The sequence below is a fragment of the Parus major genome, chromosome 4A (assembly GCF_001522545.3).
Source record: "Parus major isolate Abel chromosome 4A, Parus_major1.1, whole genome shotgun sequence".
NCBI lineage: Eukaryota > Metazoa > Chordata > Aves > Passeriformes > Paridae > Parus > Parus major.
Window position 1 is genome coordinate 11,868,249 of NC_031772.1, and position 14,556 is coordinate 11,882,804.

General features: G+C 37.9%; 1 protein-coding gene across 4 annotated transcripts in view; it reads right to left on the minus strand.

Annotated features, from left to right (window-relative positions):
• Window positions 1–14,556, minus strand: part of COL4A6 (collagen type IV alpha 6 chain) — a 123,560-nt gene that overhangs the window by 77,330 nt on the left and 31,674 nt on the right. For all 4 annotated transcript variants that reach the window (XR_001521306.3, XM_015626025.3, XM_015626024.3 and 1 more), the window contains exon 3: window positions 3,511–3,594. Coding sequence is in view for 3 of the 4 variants with exons in the window: in XM_015626025.3 (XP_015481511.1) it covers window positions 3,511–3,594 (84 nt within the window). In the remaining variant the exon portion in view is untranslated. The remainder of the gene's footprint in view (window positions 1–3,510; window positions 3,595–14,556) is intronic.

Sequence of the window (14,556 nt, forward strand, 5' to 3'; positions counted from 1 at the left end):
ACATTCACCTAGAGACTGCAGGTAGGCAGGGGCTTGTGTAACCTCTGGGATGCTCCCTAGCATTGTCTTTGCACAGCATTACATTAGCTTTCATATCAAAATCAGTACAAGTTCTAACAATGGAGCTTAGGGGAATGGAACAACCAGATCCAAAACTCCTAGGTTTAAAATCAGTTTCCTGGGCTTCACTTGCTATTACATTTACTGTTACAATATCATACGATATGTAGATATCTTCCTGTGCACTTAAGTAGTAAGAGCTGCATACTCAGTTGTCCTTTTAACTTGACCTCTGAGAAAAACTCCAGACAAGGTACTAGATGGGACCTTTAGTGAAGATAACACCTCTCCATGAAGAACTGTACTTCTGCACAAATCACTGGATTGCTACTCACAAATCTTTACAAGATAAAAACTGATAAGGAGGGGAGAATGGCTGCAGTGGCCAGGAGTTTGACCACTGAATTACATAGAGACATGCTTTCCATTAACTCATCATTAGATAAAAGAGCCAATTCAGAATCACTGGCTAAGATGAAGAATGCTTCCATAACAGATCTCTTCTTGTGCAGGCTTCACAGTAAATTGGATATCAAGATTCAATGCAAAGCCTAAAATGGGTACAAAGGTAGCATTATGACTTTTCAAATGTAATGCAAGCATTCAGACAACAGAATGGAAATTTTGCTCTTTTGCCTTACCACTCTGCTAGGAGACCTCGTCATGTTGCACTAAGACACTAAGTGGTTTCTCCCTGTTGCTCCCCATGCTGGGTCTATGGTGTGCTGGTTCCTTCCCCTTCAGTTTCACCACATTGGCTGTAGCCGGCTTTCCCTCTCCCCTTTTCCCTCAGTTTAAAAATCCCCGTAATTCCTCCCTCAGTCTCTTTTTTTCCCCTGGAGTGTTCCGTGAATAAACTGAGGGACAGTGTCCCAGAAGAGAGAGCCTCCTTCATCTTTTACCTTTGTCCTTGCGGAATCCTCTCCCCGCCCCGGTGGAGTGGAGCTAGTCAGGCGATTTCCCGGGGCTGGGAGCAGAGGGATTACGGCAAGCTCCCTAAGGGGCTGCCAGACAAGCACCACCTTTCCTTCAGAAAAGAATCTCAATTATTCCGCAAATTGCTGACTCATTGCATAGAGATTAGTTTTCTAACAGGATCAGTCTTACAGATAGTGAGATTATACTGGTTGGTTGAGTTTTGGGGTGGGTTTTTTTGGTTGGTTGTGGTTTTTTGGTGTTTCTTTGTGGTTTTTGGTGGTTTTTTATTATATCCTGCATATACAGCAGCAGTCTATAGCAAAAATAAGAACACGGGCACCTGTGGATTACACATATATGGATCCCGTTTCTAGAAATATCTCTCACTTATGAAGTAGTCTTAGGCAGTTTTGACATTTTTATTGCCTAAATAAAATTTTTAAAGCTTATTCTGATCAAAAGTGCATTCAGGGAGGACATTTAAGGACATTGTCTATATTATTTTCATTAAACTCTCAGTTTATTGTCATTTTTCTTGTGCTTTTTAGCTATTTCGTTTTTTAAAAAGAAAGCTTAGCTTTATTCTGATCTGGTTAATTGTGGAAAATTGACAGCTAAAACATTTTTCTTAAACAAAATATGGGTTCCGGGCATTGGGGAAGTTCTGTCTCAGTTTCTGAATGTAAAGGCTTTACAGCAGTGGAGAAACAGCTAGGCAGGAAGCCAAGGAATTAGCCTCAGGCCAAACAGTGTCCTGCAAGAAGCAAGCTGTGCTATAGGATACATAATCACACCATCCACTTTCCCAGTTCAGCCAGTCACCTCCATATCCTCAGGCATGGCAGGCCTCCAGTAGCTGCCTGCAGATGTCCAAGAAGGTGTCAGGAGGGCTCAGCACACTTGATGGAAGTAGTGTTGTAAAAGGGAAAGATTACCACTTGTAGCAGATTGTTTACTCCATGGACAGGTCTTAGCATGATGGAATATGTGTTTGAAAGACTTAAAATGCCCTATCAGTATACAGGTCATATAAGAAATAAGCTAAAAGCCAAATGAGTTCTCAAGTCAGACATGAAAACAGCCTAAAATCTTTGTGACATCTTGACAAAAGAGATGCCAAGAGCTCAAACTGCAAGGTCAACAGTGTTGTGGCCACTTCAAACAATCAAGTTGGACCCCAGGAATGTAAAGAGACGTAAGAATGATGCTCACTGCTGTCTAAAGGTCAAAGCACTTACAGGATACTGTGTTTCAGAACCAAACTAGGTCTGTCTCTTAGTGTATCTAATCACAAAAGGTATTGAGCAAGTCTCTTTAGTTCATATTCTAGCATATATTGAGAACTTCTTGCAAAGTTCTTCCGCTTATCTGTTTAGACATGTTTTCAATCTACCACATGATGAATTGAAAGAAATTTTATATTTCCAGAGTAAACACATCACATCACCAGTTATCAATTAAGCATTCACTCAATTCTGTCTGCAATTAGAAAAAACGTAATTTTTAAAACCATCAATTTGAAATAGGAACATTTTCCTAAATGCAGTTCAAAAAGTAATGCCTTGCCTATACACACACTGTGTCACTGAAATAGACAGGAAAAAATCAGGATTGCTTATGTTTAAATAAGACTTAATTTATTTTGTGTTTGCTCAGAGGATGAGTTTTCAATGTGATTTTGGGAAGTACAGCTGATTAATTAAACAAGAAAACAAGTACTATTTCCCTTCTCTTTAAGCATTTCCAATTCCTCAAGTAACTACTGTGTGCTCTTTTCTTGTCTCATCTCCAAAAGCAAAATCTGTAAGATTCGTTTTCATACATGTTAAAATGCTCTAGAGCTGAAGATAAAACATTAAGAAGATGGTGTCTGGACACAAATTAACATTGCAATTGAAGGCAGAGTGAAGTCAGTTACTGCATTCCCCTAAGACGGGAGATAAGCAGCTGCACTAAGATAAATTACAGTCTGTTCATACAAGCAAAAGAAATTCAAGATTTTTACAGAAATCTTGCTTAAACATTTGGTTTCTTCAAATGAAGACTTCCAAGAGAGAGACTTTAGCTACTTTACACAAGCAACTTTCTCAAAAGGAATTGCTTAGATCCATTTTGAGTTATTATTCCTCCCCAACCAAATACACAAATCAAAAATACTTCCACAAATAAACAGGAGCTATTACAGTAAGGCCTGGGCAAAATATGTACTAGAAGCCCACACTACTTTGATTTTCCTAATTTTAATTGCAATCTACCTAAAAAACATCTGACTTCTTTTGAACTAGGGCTCAGACCACATAAAGAAATAGGACTCTATTGAAGACTCATTACAAAGCGAGCAGTTTGTAAATCTTTAGAACAGCTTTTGAAATCTTGGCTAGGGACATTTGAAATGAAGCTGGTCTTCATCATTTGTAGTTTCATGAGATCATTAGATTGAGAATTACACACAGTAACGTGGTGTTTATTTATTTATTTCTAAAAAGATTGATAAGAAGCAAGGACAAGTTATATTAGTGTAAACAAACTTACACGTCCACCCTTCTCTGGAAAACATTTGCATCCAGCACTGCAGTCACGGCCCCCACATGGCCCACTGTAGGACTTCTTTCCACCCTAAAAAAAAAATAAAAAAAATTAAAATAATTGTATTTCATAACTATTTGTTAGCTGAAGATCTTTAATTAAAACGCTTGGTTTCAACACTTTTCATTTACATTACCTTTGTTGCGTGAATTTGCTGGGAAGTAATTGGGCAAAATGTAATTTCACACAATTGCACAATTGTGTCCTTTTCAGAATCCCCAAATAAACAGAAAAAGTTGGATTAGAAATTCTTTGAGGACAAGTGAGTTTACACAAGTTGGTGCTCTTCTGCAAGATGCAGAGTGCTTCCTAGGGCTCTCAAACCCAAACAATTTGATGATTATTCGAGATACTCAGCACACTATTAGACTAGGATCATAATCGGTAACTCCAACTTGTGGCTCAGCCATCCTGCATAATCAAGTATCTTTACATCAATAAAAACTATAAAGACAAATTTAATTTTGGGACCCTTGCATGTTTCTAAGAACAAGAAGCTACATCCCTAAACCATGAGAACAAAAGCTACTGGATGAGAGAAAATGGCATTTTTAACTAAGAACACATTTGCAAGTGTGTAGGAAATGACCATGGATTTGGATTTAAACTGAAAATATATTCCAAATTTGCTGCATTGGCATTAGTTGTTCAAAGAATAATTACAATATTTATGTCAATCTGAAGTTCCTATATCACCAACTTAATTCCCAGCTAATAGAGAACATGAAAGTTAACTACACAGATTTAGTTTAGCGAGCTTGACCTGCTTCCACACTAAACAGGTTTGTAGGACTGGGTTTTCCAAAGCCCTGCAATACTACTGACAATACTGTAACTCCTGGAAAAAAGGTCCCCTTTAGCAATGTAGTTTTATCACACACTATGAACAACCCTCTCTAAGGAAATTTTCACTGTTCAGCATGCTCAGGTACAGTGCCTAGGTTTTCAAATTATTAAAGGAATAAACATTTAAGCTACTCATATCAAGGTGATCAAACTAAATGCCAAAAAACATTCAGACTGGAGCCAAGCATTTCCTTATTAAACGCATTAATGGGAAATATTTTTAAAGCCTTTAAAATTTCCTGACAGTGAGGAAAGTGAAAAAAATAAAGACAACAGATGCAAGCTTCTCAACTTTTGAGCTTCTTTGAATCAGCTTTCTTAAAAGAAAGTAACTGATCTGACATCACTTTGATCAGTGTTCTGCTGAAGATAAATAAAAACCTTTATACATGTTGATGTTTACACTGTTTTGTTAAATTAAACAGCTTTGGGTTGAGAATGAACAGGTATTAACAAAAAACCTTAAATACAAACTCCCATACTTCCCTATCCAGAAAGGAGTGCTATTTCTTGCTGTAAAATAGTCGTAACAACATTCAAGCAATTCTAAGAGGCATCAAGTATAAAAAAAAATCCTATGAAACCACTTAGCAGACTTTCTGGCAGCTTCATTCAGATGAGGCCCATTAGATACATTAGAGCATTTTGGACTACTCATTAAAATTCTATAGTAGGATCTAACATAAAACTTGAACTGAAGAAAGGCACCACAAAAGAGGCACCATAATGGGAAATACACTACAGACAATTCCAACTGTCAGCAGCAGAAAATAAAGACTGAAGAAGAGGTAAAAAAACCCCAAACAGCCAACAAAACACAAATGACTAACTAGCCTATAAACTATCCAAAAGCAAAGAGGAGACAAACTGTATCTAGAGGTTATAGAATACACTGTAAGAGCATCTCCGAACTTTCTGCTCAGTCAACGAATGATCACCATGAATTTGAGTCTGCCATGTGCAACAACACGGGCTCAGTACATAAAAACTGGTCTTAATGGGACACCCAGCTGAGAGTCATTTCTCTGTGAACTTGTTTTTAGAGTGAAGTGCACTAAAATACATATTTTGCCATGCTTATATTCACATTTCACAGTGGAAATCTGGACCCATTGCTAAGCAATTTATATCTCTATTCCTGACACTTAACCTTATGTTTAAAATCTTCACACACAGTTTTATGCCTTCAGGTATCAGATTATGCTTTCCCAGACAGTTATTCAACCTTAAATTCTTTAGAGATTTAAACTTCTAAACAACTTTTTCTCCAGCTTATTCCTTGTTCCAGCAGTCATTTGTACAAGCCCTTGGGGTCCATGGTTCTGTCTATTCAGGTGCCTTCTAGGAGTGAGCATTGGCAAAGAAGCTTCCTTTCACCATAGCTCTGTATCCCTCTAAGGTCACTGCCTTGCCATAGTCACTGTCTCAGAGAGCTAATCCCCTGCCTCTGGTGGCAGTCAGGTCTTGCCCAGTGGCAGAGGACCAGACAAAAATCCATGATTCCTTCTATCCTTCATGCTCTTGTTGCTCCCATCAGTGATGCAGTGTAGTAAATATATCAAAATCACACCAAAGTCAGAAGAAATATTCCTTTAATTTATTGGAAGCTGGACAAACTCTCACTGAGTTTTGTGAAAAACTGAAAGTATGTCCCTATTTTGTGTAAAATTGTGCTTTTTCACAGCATGAGGAGTCATTTTGCTCACTTGTGAATGAAGGCATTTGGAAAGGAAGCAAAGCAAAGCCAGTTGGCTCCAAAACAGGTGTATATATCCTGAGTATTTTATTTCAGGGAACTAGCTGACATCAGACACTCCATGACTATTTAAATTGCATAATCGTGCATAATATTGGTGAACAGACAACAGTTCTCTTCTGAAAAGGTTAATACATTTTCCCATTCAAATATATGAAGGAAAGGTCATTCAAACATTTACAGATTGTAACCTGACCATGACATGAGCCTGTCATACTTGTTCTGTGCATGTATTCAGGGAAAAGATTTTTTCCTACTGTTCTACATTTCAGATGTATATGCTCTTGAAAATAAAAAAAAAGAATTAAAAAAATAAGGTTATTAGTTATAGTGTTAAGTTCCACCATTATAGGAGAAATTAATGAAACCATTTTCATTTCATTGCATGGAAGCAGACCAAGATCTTGAAAATAAAAAGCAAAATAGCAGAACTGTTACAGAAATACATACTCTGAAATTTAATATCAACTGAGTAACATACATCCTGATTCTATGTTATTTCAGGCTTACATAAGAATTACCACCATGATTTCAACACAGAAAAAACCTACTGTATTTGAGAAGTACTGATGCAAGTGAGAAACTATTGTTAAAAGACATTCAAAACCAAGAGTCACTGTAAGAACAATTTTCCTCTCATGCTTCTGGTGTATGTCCGTCTGTCCGTCCGTCCATCCCTTTTTGCACAGTTGATTCATGAAGAAGCAGTGGGATTTCGAATCTTTCCATTGACTTCAGCTTGTTTTGGACTGAAGCCATAAAGAGTAGAGACCTGACAGCTGTGATGCCATAAGAGGTGCCGCAGAATGCTCATTCAAGCTTCTCTAGAGCAGCATATAAGGCAACAGAATAAATGTACATGACCTGGAAGGACTTGCCTGCAAATCCAAAAACTGTAGGTAGGAGTAAACCATCTAACAAAGGATTTTGTGGGAGATTGCCAAAAAGCAGAGCTTAGATGCAAGAACTGGGGCTCAATTTTGCATCAAAAATTCTGCTCTGTTTCAAAGGATCAACTGCAGAAGGCTTAAAATTCTCATCTGAAGACAATGACTTCAATCAGATAGGAAAACAAAGCCAGAGGAATAGGCTGAAAGACTGTTTTGGAAAAGGACTGCAGAAAGGTTAAAACCATCATTTTATCATGATGAAGATAAAGTAGCAGTGGTAGAAATGGGCAAATAAATTGGAAAATTTCAGTGAAGAATGGATTCTAAGGAATGGTAGCACACAAAATTGGAGTGTGTAAAGTATGCTGAAAAAAGAGCATACTCATGATAAAAGAGGAAAAAAAATGATGACAAAAAAAAAGTTGATAAAACAGAAAGTGAAAGAATCTTTAACTTTCTTAAAGAGATATGACTGGGATGAAGTTTTTTCCCCCAACACTTGTGTCCAGTAACTTCCCAACTCAAGTTAAGGACTGCTCCATTACAGCAATACAAAATCACAACAAGAAACTTCATAATCAAAAGCTAGAAGGGAAGTATAATGAAAACTTCTGGAATCTTCAAATAAAAAATTTTCATATAATTCAGAATCTTATCCTATTAAGTCATCTTACCTGCTGATGACTAATAAGGAAATTATGTTCACAGTGCCAGACATTCAGACATCCTTGCAAAATTTCACTGCAAAAAAATTAGTGAAACCTGGTATCTCTGATCACTTCATAAGCTTCTGTGATAACCTCACTCATTTGAGCATTCATGGCTTTTAATTAAGTTCATGAATGAAGACTTGGGTGGTGACACAGTGGCCCTATACATTCATCAAGGCAAATGCCAGAAAAGTAAACAAATTTTATTTGAATAGTGTTCTCAATACCCCACTTCTGCTCAGCAGCACTTCACATGGCCATCAGTAACTGAGAAGATACGGAAACGGATCTCTGGCTAGAATATATAAATCAGCAACAGGGGTGACTGTTAGGGACACATTGACTTGTCTTATACTAACTAGTCATGGGAAAAGACAATCTGGCACAAAACCAAGTGTGTATAAGTTTCCATAAATATTTGTGGAATTTTTTTTGGAAGTTTTAAAGCAGAGGGCAGCATCCTTCCAGTTACAAAGGCAAGACACTTAAAAATTCTGTTGAACTGGTAATCCATTTTGACAGATTGATATGACACAGTGGCCAGTCACAGTATGAGACAGTATTCAGTGACTGTCACTTTTCCTTTATTCCTAAAGTGATTCATGTCAAAGCATCACCTTCCCATCCAGTCCAGTTCCAGCCCCTAGCACCAATAGTGTCTGGAAGGCAAAAAAGTAGGAAAAACCCAAAGCAACTGATCTTATGAAATGAAAATTTAGAGAAGCAGTCCTCAAGGTCTCAGCTTTCTAAGCCTGCAAATTTCTCCTATGACCTGCTACGTTAAAATCTACTGTAAAATTGTGAAAAGTCTGGAAAAGCATTTGTCGTGGTTTTAAACCAGTAACTAAAAAATTACTTATTTCCTGCTGTGAGATACAGATTAGAGTAAGAGCAAAACTGGCTTAGAATTTAAAAAGGAATAAAGAAAGTTTATTAACAAAACTACAAGAATAAGAACACCAGAATAAACTTCCAGAAAACCCTTTTTATCCCCTACTACCCACCATTCCCTTGTTCACATGACAACAGAGACAAAAACTTTGGAACTTTGGTGGTTAAAACAGTCCCAATTCCTGCTACAGTCTTTTCATCAGTCTTTGTAGAGAAACAGAAGTCTCTTTCTGTTAATCTATGGAGTGTCTCACAAGAAAACTATTTCTGTTATAGTTTTCTATTTCCCTGATGTCAGCTGCCCAGAAATCCTGTCATCAGAGCTCACTCCTCCCATCTCACATCACTCTGAGGTGTGTATGGGCCAATGACTCTAGGGATATCATTTCAAGGATGAGTTATTCAAATGCAAAAGTCTTCTTCATCTGTCTCTGTGAGCTCCACTGGAAAAGTTTTCTCATTGCCCCCCAAGGCTTCAAATTTTCGCTTCACTCTGTTACAGCACTTCACTGTATCACAATTACTCTATTTTTTACTCAAAATCTACACTTTGAACACTCTATTCCTCCCTATATACTCTGTCATGAATTAAAGGAGTTTTTTCAAGATCTTATTGTCCATCTCCATAGCTTTAACAAAAAAATATTTCAGCTTATAAAGCATCTCCTTATTCTCTTCCTTTTCTGAAGCTTCTTTTCTTTACTGTCTCTGATAGTTTATAAAGTCTCTTTACATGTTGATTACTCTCTTTTTCTCTCTGTGGATAAAAGGATTAATCTGCAAGTCTCATCTAGGTAATGAAAAGGTTAAAATCTTGCCCAGGCTTTTGTAGATGGTTCTGTGATCTCTGGCAGAGCAGCGGCTGGAGCTGTCTGCAATGGAAGATTCTTCATGGCTGCTCTGGAGAGTGTGGTCGCTGTCTCAGCCTGCCGCAGGTCCAGAGCTTTTTTCCTTTCTTTACTCGGCAGTCTCTGGTGAATTCTGTCACGGCAAAAAACTGTAGCCAAGCCAGGAACCGGCCTGGCCCAGCCAGAGCCCGGGGCAAGCCCCACAGGCCCCATCTCCCAGCCGAGAGCTGCGGCAGGCCCAGCCCAGCTCCTGCCCAGGCCGCATGGCCAGGCTGGGAACAGGAGGCCAGAGCTCTGTTACCTTTCACAGCCAGGAAAACAAAGACAACAAAAGTGCCCTGACTTTACATCTTAAGGAGGTGTTTACAAGTTGACTTCACTTTTTAATGGTTAAAACTGCTGTCAATTCTTAGAAATGACTGATAATTGGTCAGGAAGAAAGACTCCCATAAGCCAGCAGCAGTTTCAACTTCCCTAGCTCCCAAAGCTATCTTAAAGGTAAAGCCACCCCATGACAGCATTTTCCATTGACTCTAACAGAATTAGAGTGTAAAAAACACAACTTCAAAAGTAAGAGACTGTAGTTTAAATACTAACACATATACCACAAAAGTCGGGCTTTAAGCCACTCTCTCACCCTGAATAGCACCTTATTTTTCTTAGAGTCACATGGAAATGACTGGCCTCCAAACACTACAGGAGTAGGAATGCCAAATACTGGTTATTCCATATTAACATATTTGAATCCAGCTCTGAGCAGCTCCATCTTCAGGGCATCTGAGTCTGCTTCTCCATTGTGCAAACAGTTCTAACAAAATTACTAGATAAAGAAAACCTTCACCTAAAGTTAAAGGGATGCTCACAGTATTTATTATCAAAATACACATCAGAAGGTAAGGTGGCATGTATACACTGTGACTCATCCTACAATTTTGTACATAACATAGAGCATATACTTTAAAAATACAACAGCAATTTTTTATTTGCATTTTATTTTTGAATGCATCATTCCCCAAAGCCATCTGTTAAAAACCTTGAAATGAAGGCTCCAGAGCTGACTATTGACTATATGACTAATTAAAGTCCATGGAAAATATTGGTAGAATCTGGCCACACTTCCAGTGATACTTGTGATAAAATGCTGATGGATTAAGAAGTGAAGGTAGGAGCTGCATCTGACCTCCCACACCAAAGCTATCCACTAAACTCTCTCTCTGTATCTTTTGGATTTGAGTCAGGTGAAAAAAATTCTCTGCTCTAACAGCTTTCTCCAGTGAAGACACACTAGGGGTGAATGAGTCCTTTACGTGTGGGAGACAGCTGGGAGAAGGATGCTCAATGTTTTTCCTGGGAGACACTGATGAGCAGGATGAGCACAAGGAACTGCACAGCAAGGGACATGAGCAGAGCCTCTTAGCGAAGGGGCTTTTGACAAATTTCTTCAAAAGACGATTTGGTATGCAGGCTCAGCTGACTCAGCATTAAACACTGTCTAAAACATAAATCAAAGCTGCAAACTGGGAGCTCAGTCAACCCTCACTGCACTTGAGTCTAGCCCTTTTCTATTCTGTTTGTATCCTTCAAGGTATTGTCAAAGAAGTACAACTTGTGTAACCACCAAGGTCATTGAAGCCATCACCAATCCTGTTCAAAGGAATACCATTGGTTTCAATTATTTTCATAACGGTTTCTTCATTAAATTCTCTTCTAAGCAAAGTAAATCAACTTGTGGCAAAAAAAAATTTAACCAAGATGCCCCCAGGTCTGTTATGTTTGTGCACATATTGCACACATATCCGCATTAGTATTAATTTCTTTATTAACTACTACATTATTTCCCCAATGAAAACACGACTTTCCCAAAAACAAGGCTATACGCTGTTACACTGTACACTACTAAACATATCTTTAGTGAAAAAACACCAAAAGAATAAATTCTACCATTCCATGCATAATCCTGATAACACCATTGAGACTAAAGAACACAGCTGAATGCCCTGCTAAACAGAAATGAACTTGAGCACATGCTGGCTTTGCTCAGAGAAGGCCTCAGAAGCACCCTCAGGATACCTCCCTGAGCACACAGCAATCCTGCAAAGAAATAAGGATATGCATTATCTCCTCCTGGATTTGCATCAGCCTCCACAAAGGCCAAAGCAGTACAGCAGATTTCCCTTCTCTGCTACAGATGACTCTGAATGTGACATAGAAAGAAAAGCCAAATAGCACTATTCCTTCCTTAGGAATAATCACCTTGAGAAAGATGAAAACATCTCTGTAAGTGTAGAAGTAGTGTTAGTCCAAAATACAAGAGAAAAGTGTGTGAAACTACCTATTTTATCTGCCACTTTCATTTTAAATAAATATGCCATATAGCGTTTAGCTGGAATGTGGCATATATTTCTTTTGATTAGCCCATAGGACAAAATAAAATGTTTGGAATATTCCAGATTCCTTCCTTGTCAGATTAGAAGAAGATTGCCCTCAGCACTGAATGCCCAGGTTATGCACATTTCCACAGACATTGAAAAAAATCTAGACAGCAACTACAGCAAAGTGACAGAAATAATCCTAATTAGCCATAGCCGTTTTTATACCTCTAATATTTCAGAATGCATACATAGGAAAGCTCCTGCATCCCCATCCCACGACATGGTACATGATAAAAATGTCTAGAACTACTTCAACCACCACATTATTCTGACAAATAATTCTTACTCTACAAAGTCCGTATTTTGGGGAGGGAACTCAAGCACTCCTCCTAACTGCAGTAGGGAACTCCAAATCTGTACTAAATAATCTCATACAGTGCCTTGTATTCAAATTGCCGGTCACATTACCAAGCCACTCATTAAGAATCTCTAATGTCCCATGTTTAATTAGCAGAGGACTACAGTTTTGAAAATGAAAATGAGTGACTAAGAACTGGGTTTAAAAAACCCAGTTACTTTAAAAAAACGCTTCTGTAACAAGAGATTATTGCTGCTGGAGCTTGTCATTAATAATGAATTTATACTCAGGTGGGATGGGCATCTCTTTACACAAAAACAATTAGCTATGCTTGTATCCCAAACTAATGTATTACAGACAGAAACAGTATTTGTCTGTTCAAATTATTAATATACTTACCCCAAATTAAATTTCCAAAATCGATGGCACATGTCAGCTGCAGACAGGGTGGAATCTGCCAAGAACCACTTTGCAAAAGTTAGCAAAGTAATACAGAGCACAGGTATGAAGTTCAGCCATCTTTTCCAGTTCACTTACAATATCTACATCAAGGTCACTCCTTCCTTTTGGGGTGGGACAGATAAACAGCTCAGCAAATCATTTGCTCTCACCTAAGCTTTCATCCTATTCTTTAAATAGACAATCTTCATCACATGTTACTGAAAGGCCAAAAGGCCCAAACAGCTGAAAGTCTGTATAATTATAGAGTATCTAAATAAAAACATCCAGTCATCTCCTGGAACTCTCAGAAGACTACCTGTTACAGTACCAACATGATTAACTCTTTAACCTCTATCTCTGTAGACATTCTATTCCCTTGCACTTTGTGATCCTGAAAATAAGATCTGGCTTGTGGGTGGATGCATCCTCACTAATTTCCCTGGAAGTTTTGTCATTGACTGAAGCAAGAACAGAGAGCAAAGCCACTGCAAACAGCACAGTGAGACGTCCCACTGTGTTTTAAGTCCTCTAGTAAAGATTTACTACATCAGTTCTGGAAAGTACCATGCACATAGCTGCTCTTGGTTAATTAAATCACAAAAGAAACCAGGGAGGCACTTTGTGCTCCACCCACAAGATAATTCAAAGAGTAAAATCACTCTCCTTTAGGGGAAGATGATGTCTACTACTATGTTTGATTTGGTCCTTGTTGTTAACTAATGTTTGGACACCATAGTAGTAAACATAATTAAGCAAAAAATGTGGTTTTTTTAAAAGTAAACATCTCTGGAGCTGTTCCTCTAACCTCTATAATATTTCTAGTGTACTATTTCTATCTTCAGGGTGTGAGACTTACCAAGTCACAACATGTCCCAGGAGCATACAATTGTCTACTTTTGGCTGTTATTAACTTTGCACTTTTGATTGGTCATTTTTCCTTTTTGAGAATTGTAGAATACCACCAGGATATCAATACCATTTACAAACATCTTGTCATAGCACCAATGTCAGTGATAAATTAGTTCCTCTATGTTAAAATAAAAAATAATGAATTATACATATAGTACATTCTTAAAATTGTATGTACATCTGTGTGCACCTTCAACAAAGCAAACAAATTAAAAGTGATAAGAGTAAAATTCAGACATATTGCTTGGCCCTTCAACTCTGCAAAAGTTGCATAAAAGGTCCATCCAAGCAGCAAATGCAGTCTAAATGCCCTTTCAAGTCCAAAGGCTTCCCATTTAGTCCCTAACAGAGAACAAATCAATTGGCAATTAAGAGTTTTCCAACACTGTAAAAATATCAGAATTACAAAGGGTTAGCAAGAAGTGGAAAATCATAAAAGTAAATTGTTAAAAAACCAAGAGGTTGCATTTCAGATACTACATCATCATGCAAGCAGGCTTGCATAACTAACCATGGATTTACTAAAGTAATTCCCTTTTCTAGCTATAGCTGTAGAAGTGATATGACTTTGATGAACCTTCCTCATATTTTTGTCATACTGATAAAAATAACTGTATGTTTCTAAACACAATTTATTTTTTAACACATTTATCTTAACATTCTCTACAAACATAGTATAGTCCTGCAAAGTATTTTTCAAACAAACTATCTCCAGGAAGAGACAGGGAGGGCAAAAATTTTATCTACTAGAAATACTACATTTCAGACATTTTTTTTTCATTCCATAAGGAACAAAGGCTAGGAAAAAAGAAAACCTGAAAAAGGAGTCTTTTCAGGATAAAATAAAATGGATGTTTTTGACATTGGAGAAAGAGATCTGGGCACACTGTTCAAGTCCTCCCAAGGCCCAGGAGCCTGGGTTTCAGCAGCATGTCAACCCTAAAGCCTGCAGGTTCTGGATGCTGATGGAG